Genomic DNA, 17,055 nt, shown 5'->3' on the forward strand with positions numbered 1-17,055 from the left:
GACGTTTAACTTTATAACCCTCTGTAGTCCTTTTAATGGGAGCTCTAAAACCAGTGGTGGTCCAAAGCTGGTTCATGGAAAGAGAAGAGTATGTGTGCATTTTTCTCTTCTCCTATTAACATGCCAGACCTTTTTCCGGTCTGGTTTTAATATGCAATTTGCCATAACTGTTTTGACTGGTGTGTGCATTCATGTATGACTGCTTTACCTGGTGGTACTCCTGAAGAGATTGTTGAAGATGACAGCTGACCCTGACCCTTGGAGGTCATTCCGGCCACCTCAATGGTGTACGTGGTGAGAGCGGTTAGTCCAGTGACTCTGTATTCCAGAGTAACATTAGGCAGGTAGTGTGTAACCCGAGTGTTAGTACGGTTATACTCCTCCCATGATATACGATACCCTAGTAAACAAATATTAAATATAAGATATTAGAGATGCACCGATGTATCTGCCAAAAATCAATATCGGCCGATAAAAGCAAGTATTTTCACTATCAGCCATCACCCGATTGTTAAAAAACAGCCGATGATCAGGGCCGATTATATCCTGTCATAAAATATTTAAATATTTGCATTAAAAGTTAATGCGACAAAAACACATTAATAGTTAAAAACTAACAACATAAAATTATTCACCAGTAGTTCAAGCCAGGGTTGCCAGGTCTGTTTTTTTCCCTACATCAAACATTATGTGTAGCGCCTCCCATCCAATAACCGCAAAGAGCTTTGTTCCTTCTGATAAGAACCATAAGCTTTCAAATAAATTAGTTCTAAAAGTCAAACAACATAGAAAATCCTGTCTCGTACATTTGATATCTATGATTGTGCTGAAGAAGTCAAGAAGTCGGAGCAAAGAAAAATGATTATTTCTTCAATAAAAATGTGTTAATAACAGATGCAAATCTCACCAGTCAGAACGCCATTCTTCTCATTGGGTTCTCTCCAGCTGACTTTGAGAGAAGTATCTAGAATCTCAGTGAAACTCAGGTGACCCACAGCACCAGGAGCTGAAAATACAGGACAGGGATCAGACTGTGAGACCTTCACAGGTACAGAATGCCTGGAGATGTGAGTGTGGTTTCCATTAAAACATGGTCATAGGTTATCCTGCTGGTTGGTATTGAAAGCACTGAACATCAACAATAACCATGTAAAGCATGGCTTAAAAACTCGAAAAAAGAAAAACATCCATCGGTTCACTCCGAGAAGAATCAGCATTTTAACGTTTTGAGCATGATTTTGGTCAAATGTTAATCATAATCATAATTTCCTGAATAGTAGCTGTTCTACTAACCTGCAATTTTCACTGGTTTCAAACACACACCACGGTGGATATTACCAGCCATTAATTTTCACTTAAATGTAATGCTTTAACGGTTGGTGACATTTACTCCTGAGGTCCAAATGCTAATGCCATCGCATTGCCATTGCAACTTACTGTACCTGTGATGAATTAACAACTGAGGCAGAACCTGATTTCACCAACAACATGTTCCTGGAGCAACATCATTTTTGATACTGGAACAACATTTCAATCAACCAATCAGATTTGAGGGAAACGTTTACAGTTTATGTGAAGCATAGTCTTACAACCAGGGTTAGGTGCTTCTACATCAGTGTTATTCACCTATCAGGGTTAGGTTTCGGGGTAGGGATATGGTTAGGATAAAATTTTCAGACAGGAATGTTGTTCAAGGATCAACAGAATGTGTCGAGTGAGAACGTGCGTGTATGAACAGCACTCACTGTCTTCATGTGTGCGCAGGCGTCGTGGAGAGCTGCGAGGACCATCTCCAGGTGTGGTGAAGCAGAGCACTGAGGTGAAGTACTCCGAGAACTTCTTCAAGCCGGTGATGTGGCCCACGTGAACGCTGTCCTGGAAGTTCGGCCGAACTGTCACTACTGTCATCTCATCTTCCTTTCCTGGCTCCCATGCTAACAGCTAAAAAGAATGAGGGAATAAGATAAATTATATATATATATATATATATATATATATATATATATATATATATATATGCCCATACACGGCAAAAACTTTTATGTTAGATGCAATTAATCGATTTGACAGCACTAAGAATAATAGTAAAAAATAAAATAGTCTAAATGCTGCATCCCCCATAACCTAGAACTGGTCTGCAAGATTCAACTGCCCTGTGTGTTAACACACTTTTTTTTTTTTTTTTTTTTTTTTTTTGGGTGTGTTTGCACCATTACCTAATTTGGAAATTACCTAATTGTTCAAATAACTGTTTCATAGAGCCTGCTTCATTCTAAGTGAATTCCCTCTAAGAATGGCTGAATGGTCACAGATTTCCCCTCTTGTCCCAATACTATTGTGGATTATTTGGCATTTCAAAGTTTATAGACACTTGAAACTCTCCTCTGAGGGCACTACAAAGAGAATGAGAGTTATAAGATTGTTCTCGAATGACTCCACAGAGAGAGAGAGAGAGAGAGAGAGAGAGAGAGAGAGAGAGAGAGAGAGAGAGAGAGAGAGAGAGAGAGAGAGAGAGAGAGAGAGAGAGAGAGAGAGAGAGAAAAAGCCTGCAGACAAATATTCCCTCCAATCCCAGCTGTTGTTGTCTGGGACTGAATCTAAACCTAGCTAATAAGCTATTAAGACTAATGTGTCCGGCAGACTGTCTCCATTTTGTAATTGTCCTAAACAATTCTTTCCAGAGACAGTCTGGCTTTAAAGCTAGAGTGACAGGAGGATCAATTCTGAATCACTATTGTTCAAAAGTTTGGGGTCTGTTACATTTTTAATGTTTTTGAAAAGTCTCCTATGCTAACCAAGTCTGCATTATCAAATATATACAGTAAAAACAAGGATATTGTGAAGTATCATTAACATTTAAAATAGCTTTTTTCTATTTGAGTATATTTGCAAATGTACTTTGTAAGCTGAATTTTCATTTGCTCCAGTCTTCAGATCCTTCCCATGATCCTTCAGAAATCACTTTAAAATGCCGATTTTGCTCAAGAAACATTATTAGCAATTCTGGATCTCTCAGCGAAAACGAAAACAAAGGAATGAGAGCGGTGAGTTTGAAAGAGACCTTTGGCGACCCTTGCACAAAATCTCATCAACAAACTCTTACAAAATAAAAAATAAACGCTGCGTTTAATGCATTTTCAGCAGCTCAGGTCTGAGTGCTGGTTTATTCTCATTCCTTCAGCGTTTACCTTGTAGCCCTGGTTGATGCCGTTAATGAACTGCGGGTTCGGGGCTGTCCAGGTGAAGCGGATGGTGGTGGAGTTGACGGGCTCTGCTTTCACGTTGCCTGGAGCGATGGTGGGAACTGGTTGACAGGTAAAATGGAATAAGGAAGACAGAGACGGAAACAAATGAGACTTCTTTTTTTGGTAACACATTTCAGCTGCTAAACCCTAGACAAATGATGAGAAAAAATTCAGTTCTGTCTTCACAAATTATAGATTTCAGACAACTAAACAGTAGTGTTTAAAAGGAATAATGACCAAAATATGCCTCATATTGTTCCAAACTCATACACTGTCATTTTTAAAGGGAAAACAAAAGGGGATTGTTTTTAAAGGATTTATACACAGCTCTTTCCCGTACAACAACAGTTCACAGTGACCTCAAACTTAGATTTTTTTGTGTGAAGAAAATAAAAAAATAATTATGTATATTTTGATTTGCTCTAGACTTCACAAGACTTTAGTGCATGTTATGTTTTTTTTTTTTGTGTGTGTGTGTGTGTGTGTGTGTGTGTGTGTAAAAAAAGCCGTAAAAAGTAAAAAAACACTTTAACAACAACAACAACAACAACAACAGCATGCAGGTTTGGAATAATAGAATTTACTATAGATATTAGTAAATAATTCATTTTTGGAAGATTATTCCTTTAAACAGCATTAAAAAACAACAAATCTGTATATTAATTACTCATACAGATATAAAATCACTCAAATAAATAAATTAAACATACAAACACTATTGTTTAAAAGTCTGTAACATTTTTAATGTTTTTGAAAAGTCTCCTATGCTCACCAAGTCTGCATTATCAAATATATACAGTAAAAACAAGGATATTGCGATATATCATTAACATTTAAAATAGCTTTTTTTCTATTTGAGTATATTTAAAAATGTACTTTATTCTTTTGATGGCAAAGCTGAATTTTCATTTACTCCAGTCTTCAGATCCTTCACATGATCCTTCAGAAATCACTTTAAAATGCCGATTTTGCTCAAGAAACATTATTATCAATGTTGAAAACAGTTATGCCGCCCGCTTAATATTTCTGTGGAAACTGATACTTTTTTTTCAGGATTCTCTGATACACAGAAAAATCAAAATAACATTGTAACATTGTAACATTATACATTTCTTTAGTGTTACTTTTGATCAATTGAATGCCTTCTTGCTGAATAAAAGTATCAGTTTCTTAAAAAAAAAAAAAAAAGTATGAATGTATGAATCGGATCTAAACCCTCACCTCCCTGGAGTGTCCACTCTGTAACCTTATGGCAGTAAACACCTAGTCCAGCTCCATTATAGGCCGCCACCTCGATTTCATAATTCGTCCAGATGATGAGATCCTCCAGCAGCAGGTTGGTGACATCAGGGTTCGAGATATTTTTATACTGGATATCCACAGGCAGACCGGTCAGGCGATACCTGAGATAAGCAGAGGGCTATATTGTTACTGTCAAGGACGGATGCAAAGATTTTCTGATCTTAACGGACAGAGCTTTGACAGAGGAGAACATTCCCCCGAGATAACTCTCTCTGAAGGGCTCTGATAAGCATCTCTAAAAATATACCTCGTCTCATCTACTCTTCATAATCAGATCTGTCTGTTGGGTTTTGTACCGCAGTACCATAGATAAGCAACAGAGGGCGAAAAAGAACCACTCTAGAAATGTCATGCCATTCTGTGCGTTTTCCTTGAGCTGAGCCGAGGACCATACGGGGCGACCAAGGTTTGCAATATCAAAGACGGCCTTCAGCTTTCCTCAATGATGAACAGGGAAAATATATAAATAAATGAACAAAAAGTCCAATTCACTGTCATCACTGACAGAGGAAAATACCCCGAAGTGCTCAAATCCTGGAGCAGCCTTGAAATAATACAATACAATCAAATTTCCCCTCAAACCTGCTGTGGAGAAAGAGAATTTAGACCAGCTGGAAAAGACTCATATTGGCGTTGACTGGGAAAAACAGACAGCAGAAGACTGAGAGTGAAATAAGTGTAAAACATAGAACAAACTAAGGGTTTAAGATACAATCAGACCCCAGACATGAGTAAACATGTCTCACCGGATGATGTATCCTCTCAGGATGCCATTTTGGTGGCTTTCTGGTGGTGGCTGCCACTGAATCATGATGGACTGGTTGGTGCGGCCACTGGCAATGACGTTCTGAGGGGGAGCGCTGGGTGGCTCTTCTGGAAGAGAGACCCTGAGGAGAGAGGGTAAACACAAGTGATTACTTGATGGCTGATGCCGATGTCTTAGACGGTTCCCAAACTCTGGGGTGTGACCCCTACCGGGGGACCACAATTATAAAAAGGGGGGTGCGGCAAGGCTAAGGGATAGTGTACTGTCAGCAGATAGTTATGCAAAAGAAACCTCTTCAGGGTGATACAAGACACCACTACAAAATTGCCAATAATTGAACACAAAATATCAATTTGACATATTTTATTACCTCAATGTACCCACTTGAGCGGTCTGTTGCCCATTACTCAGTTGTAGTGTATGTTGTCATGTAATAACATACCGCTAGATGGCGCGATTGAAGAATCATACATTAAGTATTGCAGGGAGCTGTGTTAAAATAGAAATTAATGATGCATGATTCTGAACTAAGCGGGAATTATAATTTTTTTGGAAATGGAAAGCAGATGATGAATCTACTTCAAACTTCACAACCACCAAAAAAATGTCTAGACGCAAACGGCACAGAAAAATGTACCGTCTGATGCTGATAATTAAGAAATGGCAATTATTAGCTGATATATTGGCCTTGACCACTAAATGCAAGACACTAAAACCTGTTGTCTCACAGTAAACTAAGACCAGGAGCTGCAGATGTTACCAAAGTTCCTTTCAAGGGAAGTTGGTTTCACTCGACGACCATCTGCAAAAACGCATATTTCAACATGAAAGGTATTGTAGCTAAAATAACATTAAAAAATTAATAAATTCCCAGGTTGGTCCAGTCTAGTACTGTTGTGAACACAAAGCGATGACATTGCTGATTGACGATTGGCTCTTTTACTTGGAAGACAGGACTTATTTTACACTAGCTAGTTTCCCCTAAATGCAAATGGTCCGTCAGTGCTATATACAGTCTGAAATGTAATATAGCCGTAATGTGATCTCTCTGTATCTCTCTTTTTTATAGGCTGGTTTCAGCCTGTATATTCTGAGTTGGGATTATCGTGGCTAGAAGAGGTTTTTCTCAAACCTCTGGAGAACCAGAGGGATTTGTATCCGTTCTGATGGGGGCATTTGCTGAATGTCTAATTTAAGTGTTGAAAAGCTTCCTTTACATTCCGAGGGCTTTGATTACACTGATCCTTGGAAGATACACTGACACACAAACACATCCAAGAGAAATACAGCCGTATACACACAGAGCGTTCAGACAGATAAATCCTCCCGTAGACACTGTCCCATGAGAGCACAGGCAATTTTCACATGCTGTGACAGAGTGATAGAGTTATCTTTATGGTCAAACAGGGCACAGCTATGGTACTCGACGGGCTTTAGGACACTGTGATCAGCTCACCGGTCAGTCTCCTTGCTGAACTGGCCCTTGCCAACGTCGTTGACGGCACACAGGCGGAACTGGTATGAGCGCGCCGGGATCAACCCGTTGACCGTTACAGCGGTCGAATCTGGCTCAATGTTAGCCAACAGGACCGTCCAAGGAGCGTCTGTGTAGAGCAGATAATGAAGGACACACAATGAACTAAACCAATATCCTTAAAAATTAAAAAAAGAGGTTTTGCATAGGACAATTTTCTTCAGGTCCTGTATAGCCTTTCAAGTTCAGTGGTTCTATTTGCTGGTGCTTTAGAAAACCCATAAGGTCACATGAAGAACACAAAAATACGAAGAAAATGGAGAACCTAAAATGTTATTTAAATTAATTGTTTATGACATTATTTGCTAAACCTTAAACCCTATAATAAATAATACTATTAAACCATATATAAAATATTATTATTATTAAAAATAATTAGTTGGTTATTATTTTTACTTTAATTACAATTTTTGTATAAATTATTTTGATAATAAAAAAAACATAAAATGTATAATAATAATTATACTACTAATAATTATTATTATTAGTATTACTATAATAATACTAATACTACTACTACTACTACTACTACTACTACTACTAATAATAATTATTATTATTATTGTTATTGTTATTGGTGTTATAATTATAAATTATGTTGATTATACTATTTTAATAATAATAATAATATATAATACAAATATAATACTAACAATAATTATAACAATAAAAACAGCAATAATAATAACACATTTTGTTTAGATAATTGTATTAATACTACTACTAACTACTGCTACTACTAATAATAAATACTTTCATTGATGTTTGTTGTTATTATGACACAACATAATTGTATTAATATAATAATATTAATTATTATTATTTTTATTATTATTATTATTGGTGTTATTATAAACAAATTATGTTGATCATATAATATCAATAATAATTTAGTCTATTTAACATTATTATGACTTTCAGAACATCATCAGTGAAATTCATAACAAGGTAACTATATCAATGTCACACAACTTGCCTAAGATTAATGATTCACATATGAGGTCTTTACTCACTGTTTTCAGACACTTCCAGAATGTAGTGAATGAGAGGGCTGTTCCCATCAAAAGGTTTGGCCCATGTGAGGTTTATGGCTCTCTTCTCTGAGGTGCTTAACACTGCAGTGGGGTTCTCAGGGGCATGAGGCAACTGCCTGTGGGTAATATGTTATTTCAGAAGAAGAAAGCGTGAGATAATCATTACTTTTCAGGGCCATTTAATGAGCACTCCATGAAGCATATCTAATATCTAAAGAGAACAAGTACATAAAAGGGTCATTCTATAAAACAGAGGTCAATGTGGATTGCCGTTTAGAACTATTCCTGTTACGTCTAGTATGACTAATTTTAACAACGTAATTTATTGTAGCATCAAGCTGCACTTCCTGTAAATGCGAGATATATTTCAAAAAAAAAAAAAAAAAAAAAAAAAATATATATATATATATATACAATTCTTTATATATGACAGGAATACAAATTGAGTTTAAAAAGAGAATGGCAATGTTTGACTGGAGAAACGTGGAAATTAATGAATGTGTTTAAAATGATTACAGGATTATCAATCAATCATGAAAGTAAAAGAAAAAAGAAAAATACAGGGTGAATCAAAACATGTTTGATGAAAAAAAAAAAGAGAAATGAGATGAGAAATGAGAGCAGATAATAACTACTGTGCTATTAAATTAAAAAATGGAGGCAACGACACCAAAAAAAGAGACCAAATGAGTGCAGGTGATGAACAGGGATATTGAAAAACTGAATGAGGTACGATTCAGAGAACAGGAGAGAGAGCAAATCAAAAAGGAATGATCAGAAGAGATGAAGGACTGCGTGGGATGATGGGATAGAGTTTTCATCTCTGACCTCACGCGTAAGTGTGCGCTGCGGGAATCATTGCCGCCTACTGATGTCACTCTGCAGGTGTATGTGCCGATGTCACCTGACCAGGTCTGAGAGATGTGCAGCGTTCCATTGACATCCAGTCGCATTCGAGGCAGAGACTGAGGGATGATCACCTGACCATCCTTCTCCCAAACAAACCTGAACGTACACACAAACAACAACATACAAGACCAATACTGTAAGTCATTTCAAGACCATTACATTGTATACGTTGATGTTTTTATACTGTCATTAAATTTCAGATAACATCAAATATATTGTATTTTCATAATGTAAAATGAAGTGGAAATATTGTACAGTGGGACTTGATTTGATCCATCTAGATTTCATTGTGAAAATTCCACAATGTAAATGTCAATAGTGGTGCTTCCTAAAACCCTCTTTTTAAAATCTGTAAACAACTTAGAAATCCCTAGAAACACCCTAGAAACCACCTAATAAAGACCTAGAAACCACAACACTCTCGCATCTATTTAGTAAAACCCTTGCAACCACCCAGAACATTCTATCATCCATCTAGTTACAGCCTAGCAACCATCCAGCACATCCTAGCAATCACCCAGTTCTAACATCACTCTTGTAAAACTATAGCAACCACCAAGAATACTCTAGCATCCACTTAGAAACATCCAAGCAACCACCCACAACATTCTAGCATTCACCTAATGGCCTAGCAACCATCCAGAACACCCAAACATCCACCAAATAACAACCTAGCAACCACCCACAACATCCTAGCAATCACCCAGAATGTTCTAGAATCCATCTAGTAACACCCTAGAAACCACCCAGTTCTGGCATCAATCTTGTTAAACTTAAGCAACCAGTTAGAGCCGATGGCTTCCTGGGCAGTGCTCCAACATGTAGTGAAGCTGCGCTCCGGGCAACCCGAGTTCAACTCCCGACCAAGTGTGCCACACAAGTCCCGAAAAGTGAAGCCAAAGCATGTTGATCGCCCCCTGGTGGCTGGATGGAGTATAGGTCTTAAACCCCGCCCTCTCCATGTAATCGAATGGAACACGAGCCAAACTAGAAAATCCAATTACATTTCAATAAATTTTTTTCCAAAGATGGTTTCTGTCGTTTTAAGTAGTTCTCATCGCGCAGACCTGTGTTCAAGTGTTCGTCTTCCCAGTAAGTTTGGTTTTAGTACGATTTTTGATGCTATAAAAACGTGGTGTAATGTCATGATTGACAGCTGTGCTTGCGACTGAGTCTGCGGGCGTTTGGGCAGGACCTTGATGCTCCATCTCAGGACTCGGGCTCCAAATTATGTAATCTTCAACGACGGTTACTGTGATATTATGGCTTCGTTTTTCTACAGTGGAAGGTAGCGGAGACGCGCTGACCATATTTTTTTTACAGTCTATGTTCCCGACTCGAGGTCCTTTCCCAACCCCGACTTCCTCTCTCTCCGACTTTGCTTCCTGTCCTCTCTCCAGCTATACTATCTAAATAAAGACAAAAATACCAAAAATAAAAGCAACCAGCCATAACACTCTAGCATCCGACTAGTAACGGCCTAGCAACCGACCAGGGCTGCGTTTCCAGATAACGATGGATCTTAGCACTTACGAGGATTTTCTACGAGCGACTTTACGAACGTTCGTGTTCATTTCACGTGCGTTTCACAAAAATGCACTTAGCACGATCGCACGCAGCTGTGCTTTAAGTGCTACTTAAGAGTCGCTGTCCGCTTGTCAAGTGCTGAAATGTCACCTTGTAGAATGGCTCGTAATTGTAGCACACGCTTGTATTTTGAAATCTATAAAAAGCACAAACCTTCGGGTGGAGACACCAGCAAAATGGCTGAACCAAAAAAAAAAAAAAAAACATTTTCTAAAAGAGGAGATAATGTCATTTTATATGAGGTGGAGCTATCCAAACGTATTATTTTCAGCAGGTTTAAGGGCAGTCAAACAAATAAATAAAAACCAAAAATTTGGTAGGATATTGCTAGGAAACTGACTGCAACTAGGGGCATAAAAAGATCAGGGAAGGAGGTCAGGAAGAAGTGGCAAGCCTTGCTAAAAGGAAATGGGCACTGCAGAGGACAACATTTAATAAAACAGGTGGTGGGCCCAATGAGACCTCCCTTTTCACAGCAGAGGAAGAAAAGGCCTTGTCATTTGGCACAAATGCTTCAGATGGCATTTGTAGTGGTATTGACATCCATGGAGGAGTAGGGGTAACTCAACCTGAGCCCGAGTCAGGTCCTTCATGCTCAGAGGAACTATCAGTTTAATCTGCCATCTCCAAGCACATCTCCTAGTCCTCCAAACAACCCTCCCAGGCCTCAGCCTCCATCTTCTGTTGTCCAGACTGCAGCCACACACCTCAGCAGTTTGAGAATCTTTGTAGTTGTAGTCAGGACATATGAGAGTGTCCTTATAGGGAGGAATAAGATGAAGAGGTGGTGGAGGAGGAGGAGGAGGAGGTCAAAGATGGCATGATGGGGCCACATGATGGCCAACCAAGAAATGCCCAATACATGGTACAAGTCATTGACAGATTTTTTTAGTTCATCCCTATTTTTCCCAGTCTTTGAAGCATATTGAAAAAAATGTGTTCATTAATTTAATTGAGATTAAAATTATTGGATTAAATTGTTTCTATTTTTCTGTTTTTGTTTTCTGCCCCTTTTAATTATTTAATTTAGAAATTCATTTAAACAAAAAAACGAGTAATAAAGTGTACAATAAACTTAAAGTACAATCAAAACCTTATAATTACATTTCACTTGAATAAAGGTGTAATCTGCCGGTTGTCTTCTTACGATGCACTTAGGGATTTACGATTACTCCACAGCACTCGTAGATCTACGATGATTTTTAAGTGCTACTTAAGTTACGATGCTTTTGGGAAACAGACCGTAATATTAAGATCAGTCGTACGATTGTTTTTACGATCTACTTAGGCTTACGATGCTTTTGGGAAACGCAGCCCAGAACAGTAACTAGGTGGATTATGAAAAACTTTTTTAGGACTGATGAATCATTTCATTTCAAGTCTTTAAATTAAAGTTAAATAGAGAGTTTTGAAGAGAGAGAGAGAAAGAGAGAGAATAAAAATGATTTATTGTATCACAGTAAAGCAATCGTTCCTATGTGCCTCTGGTCTGACAAACGTATTTACCGTATAACACCTGTGTGTATGAAACGGTGTATTTAACTGAGCAGATCTACATATTACATTCATTCAGGGAACATCCAAGGTCATCAGAAGCGTCTAACAGATGTGTCTAACCTCTGCGTAAATCGATAAGACTCTCTCGCACACACGCTGGAAACAGATACACATTCGCAAACACTCGTGATTAATTGCATCATGGCCTGGCTTGTTTGAAATCCTTTTACTGCTGCTATCAATTACTGGTTCCATCCAACACAATTACCCCTCCTTCTCATCCCTCATTCTTTACGAAATAAGCGAAATGCCTCCACGGGTGTTCGGAACGGAGGTTACGGAGGACAGAAAGAAATGGAAGCGAAAGAGGGAGCCTGACATAACTGAATCAGCTGAAAAACAACTCTTAAAAGGTGTCACTAATTGAAGTTCAGGTGCTCATTGAGAGGAACTCTTTGGCAGTTTACAGGTTTTCACTGAGAGTTTGAATCTTGACTTCAAATCACAATGCCGGTCTACCGTAATAGAGGATGGTTGAGGCTGCTGACTTCCAAATGAGCGCACTGAGATTCAAGGGAGATTCAAAGGATTCTGGGGAACCATACGGGAGTTGTAAATGTTGAGATAATGTAATGGCTCATGATTTCACGCTGGTGAGGCATCATTAACACCAGATGATTTTATCCATTGGGATTTGAAAAGTGTGAAACATAAGGCTTGCGTCACGATTGCTCATATTCAGGTGTAGCAAGCCACCATCCAAAACATCATAGCAACCACCCAGAACACTGTAGTATCTGCATAATAACAGACTAGCAACCACTCTGAACACTTTAACATCCACCTAGTCATGGCCTAGTACCCACCCAGCACACACATAACTACCCAAACAATGTGACATTCACCTAGTAACACCCTAGGACCCAGAATACTCTAGCATCCATCAAGTAATGCCCTAGCAACCACCCAGAACACTCTACCATCCACACGGTAATGGCCTTGTAACCACCGGGGGCTGCATTTTCCAAAAGCATAAGTTGACCATTGGTGGCAATGGTTCTATGATCAACTTAGGCTTACAATGCTTTTGGGAAACGCAGCCCAGAAAACTCTACCATCCACCAAGTAACGCCCAAACAACCACCCAAAACTTTCTATAATCAACCTTGTAATGGCCTAGCAACCAACAAGAACACTCTAACATCCACCTACTAATGCCTAGCAACCACCCAAAACATTCCATCATCCACCTCTAGCATCCACCAAGTAATGTCCTAACAACCATCCAGAACACTCTAGCATCCACCTAGCAACAGCCTAGCAACCATCCAGAACACTCTAGCATCCTCCTAATAATGCCCTAGCAACCATCAGGATCACTCTAGCATTAACCTAGTAACTGCCTAGCTAGCAACCATCTAGAACATTCTATCATCTACCTAGTAATGTCCTAGCAACCACCCAGAACACTCTAGCATCCACCAAGTAACACCCTAACAACCATCCAGAACACTTTAGCATCCACCTAGTAATGGCCTAGCAACTGCTCAAAACATTCTATCATTCACCTAGAAACAGTCTAGCAACCACCCAAAACATTCTATCATCCACCTAGTAACGGCCTAGCATCCACCCAGAACACTCTAGAATCCACCAAATAACTCCCTTACAACCATTTAGAACACTCTAGCATCCTAGTAACAGCCTAACAATTTCATAACAACACACAAAAAATAATTTAGTACCACTTAGCTACTACATAGCAATGTCCTTCATATAATAATGAAGGTCAACTATTTATATTTTTTTCAAAAAATTTGAACATGTAGCTGGTTAATGTTTTTCCCCTCACCCACATGGCTTTAGTTACATTATCATAAAAGTAGTTAAAAAAACAAAAACAAAAAAACGTTCTGTGTTCACAATATTTCTTTGCAGTCGAGTGTATGTGGGCTGCACCTGACTGAGACGCTGGGGTCATGTGTCACACCACAGGTCATGGTGGCTTTTGTTCCTTTGATGACGCTCTGATCCTGAGGAGGATTAGTGATGCGTGTACGTGCTGTAATGTGGAACCAAGTAAATGCACATCAGTACATGCATGACACAAACATGCAAACACACTTGAACATGGACGTCATCAAGTAAAAATATAGCCTCTGATCTATACACACAAACACACTCACCCCAGACCACGAGGTCGGCCGAGGCCTCGTCTATGCCACGGGAGTTGCTGGCCATGCAGGTGTAGGTGCCGGCGTCTGATATGTGGGAGGGGCTTATGAGTAAACTTCCTGATTCCAGGAGAGTGAACCGGGGTAGCTGAACCGAACCGCTGGCCAGCACTCGTTCTCCTGCAGAGGTCACACACATACCCAGGCAAAAATACATGTTATTAAATTAGTCAAAATCAAATCGTAACGCACATCTGCTGTATATTAACAAACCAAGTTGCATGATGAATATAAAGCCTATGGCGAAAATATAAGGAATTTTATTTACATTTAATAAAAACTGTAAAAAAATGATTTGATTTTAATTTTTACAACATTTTTTTAAATCAGTAAAAAGATCCGCACACGAAAATTGGCCAAAAAGCTCACAAGATTGTATTGTCCAGAGGCCACAAATAAAGTGCAAAAGTGCAAAACTTTTTCGGGTTTCCATTCTCTTAAAAAAAAAAAAAATTCAAAAAAAAAAAACAAACATATATATATATATTGATTTATATATTGATATATTGATTTATTCAATTGAATTTAATATAATACATATAATTACATTATATTAATTATATTATATTATATTATATTATATTATATTATATTATATTATATTATATTATATTATATTATATTGTACACATTCTGCTGTTAGTTTGAAGGTTATCAAAGCCCCAATACAGATCTGGATTAAGCAGCAGATCTATGGATTTGTTATCAACAAAACTGAAACTTTCATTGCTGAAGTATTTATCGTCATGTCGTTCTAAACCCATATAACTTTATTTGATTTGTGTGAACACAAATGGGGAATTATACAGGTTTTTTCTTTCCATGCAAATAGTCCCCATGGGCACTGAAGGTTTCAAGCCTCAGAAAGGACACAAAAGCAGCATAAAAGTCAGCACGACTCTATAAATCTTTTGAAATCATATGGTAGTTTTGAGTGAGAATTTGAATGAAATTTAAGTCGTCATGCACCTGTAATCTTTCCTTTTCTTTCCGTTCAAGATTTGACTAGAATGATTCAGACACAAGTCTTTCAATTAAACCATGGCAAATGTAAAGATTTTAAATAGAAAAAAAAAATAAAAATCTTAAATTTGGGTATGCAACTCACACAAAGCTTTTGTATTGTATCAGAGGACTTGGAATAAAGTGTGAGAATCATATAGACAACATTTGATTCTGATTTTGCACGAGCTTGACAGCCTTGGTTCCCATTCATTATAATTGCACGAACAAGAGGGACCAAAATAATTCTTTAAAACTTCTGATGTGTTCCACAGAAAAAGTCATATGGGTTTGAAACAACAGAAGGGTGAGCAAACAATGACAGAACTTCCATGTTTGGGTGAACTAATCCTTTAAAGCCACAAGCAGGCTTTGTTTCCTTTCCCTTTGCTCTGAAATAAATGTAAAGCACGGTTCTGGGGACGGACATGCTCCTCTGAATTTGCCGGTCTTCCATATAATTGTTTCCATACAGAATCAACATTTTGTGGCAACCAGTATCTTACATTTCAGATGGTTCTGGTTAAAGATGTATTTGCAGCTTCTACAATGACTTTTAATGAGTAGTTTGGCTATTCAAGAAAGTTGTTGCTACCATGCTTAAGGGTGTTTTAGTCACTCTGTTCACTATAAAACATACATTTACATAATTGTAGCCTGTGTCAAATCACACAATAATTTTCTTGTCTGATGGCATCTGCACAGTTTAAAATGTGAAGGCGGCATTGCAGCAAAATAGTGCAATATAGTGGCGAAAAAAATAACAAAGGAACAGAGAGGCACTGAGGTGAAGTGCAGCCTGGGAACTGACGCTTTGTAGTTGTTCTTTGGTAATGTGTGAGTGTAGACTTTGAAGGATGTGTTCTTCACCTTTCTGCCAGGTGATGGCAGGACGGGGCGCTCCTGAGGTCTCACAGTGCAGGATAACTGACATGCCGTCAATCACAGTGCTGTCGGAAGGCCCTGCCGTGATGTTCGGTGCTATACCTGTGAGAGGAGCACACCAACTGCATGAGAAACAAAGACGTACAACGGCACACACGCGTTCAAACACTTCCTCGCATTCGTAAGCGCTGGGAAAATCACACAAAACTCGATTCGCGCGGATCAAAGCGTGGCTTAGAAACCAAACGAGTAAAGAAAACAACGCAATGAAAGCAGGTACGAAACGGAAAGTTGAACAACAGAAGAAAAACAATTCACTGGGAAATGTAGACAGGCATGATAAATTGGGATTTTGGAGGTGGGTGAACATACAATTCCTTACCATTTCCAGACTGTTTGATAAGGGAAAGGGAAAGCTAATACTCAAAGGGATAGTTCACCCAAAAATTTACTCCATGTCATTCCAAACCTGTATGACTTACTTTCTTCTGTGGAACACAAAAGATGCTAGCTTGTTTTTGTTCAAACAAAGTCAATGGGGTCCAACACTTTTTTCAAAATAACCATCGTTTGTTCTCCACATGAGACAGTAAGCCATACTGGTTTGGAGTGACATAAATGTGAGGTAAATGATGACAAGATTTTCATTTTGGGTAAACAATCTCTTTAACTTCGGCACCGTCCACCCATACCCAATATCTGAGTTCATTGTAAGCAGAGGTAAATATCAGCTAGATTTGGTGTTTAGCGTTTTAGCGAGCTCTATGTGTCTCTGAGCGGCAAGATAAGCTCAGTCAGTTCTCTATAAAAGCCCTCTTTATCTCTCACTGTCTCTCTCTCTCTCTCGCTAACTCTCCCTCACAACAGGGTATTAATCACAGCCTTAGCACAGCGACAGAAAAGCACATCAGCGGCACAAGAGGGAACGAAGAAAGAAAAGCATTGTCGGTATGGCATTCAAAGCCTTTCTGACTGCAAGAGAAAGAGACAGACAGAGAGAGAAGCAGAGGAAATAAATGTCCACGTGTATTTGTGCATCAGTGTATGAGAGTCATAAAGG

At 38.5% G+C, this 17,055-nt stretch overlaps 1 protein-coding gene across 1 annotated transcript in view; it reads right to left on the reverse strand.

Moving 5' to 3' along the window:
- Nucleotides 1-17,055, reverse strand: part of sdk2b (sidekick cell adhesion molecule 2b) — a 307,200-nt gene that overhangs the window by 33,646 nt on the left and 256,499 nt on the right. Inside the window, exons 9-20 of the mRNA XM_084433475.1 lie at nt 15,981-16,097; nt 14,061-14,228; nt 13,834-13,936; nt 8,710-8,886; nt 7,861-7,997; nt 6,770-6,917; nt 5,294-5,434; nt 4,467-4,648; nt 3,189-3,304; nt 1,746-1,941; nt 908-1,006; nt 209-400 (exon numbers count right to left, since the gene is read on the reverse strand). Of these exons, the coding sequence (XP_084289601.1) occupies nt 209-400; nt 908-1,006; nt 1,746-1,941; nt 3,189-3,304; nt 4,467-4,648; nt 5,294-5,434; nt 6,770-6,917; nt 7,861-7,997; nt 8,710-8,886; nt 13,834-13,936; nt 14,061-14,228; nt 15,981-16,097 (1,776 nt within the window). The remainder of the gene's footprint in view (nt 1-208; nt 401-907; nt 1,007-1,745; nt 1,942-3,188; nt 3,305-4,466; nt 4,649-5,293; nt 5,435-6,769; nt 6,918-7,860; nt 7,998-8,709; nt 8,887-13,833; nt 13,937-14,060; nt 14,229-15,980; nt 16,098-17,055) is intronic.

Source organism: Rutilus rutilus (genome assembly GCF_951802725.1).
Source record: "Rutilus rutilus genome assembly, chromosome: 16".
In the NCBI taxonomy this organism is placed as follows: domain Eukaryota; kingdom Metazoa; phylum Chordata; class Actinopteri; order Cypriniformes; family Leuciscidae; genus Rutilus; species Rutilus rutilus.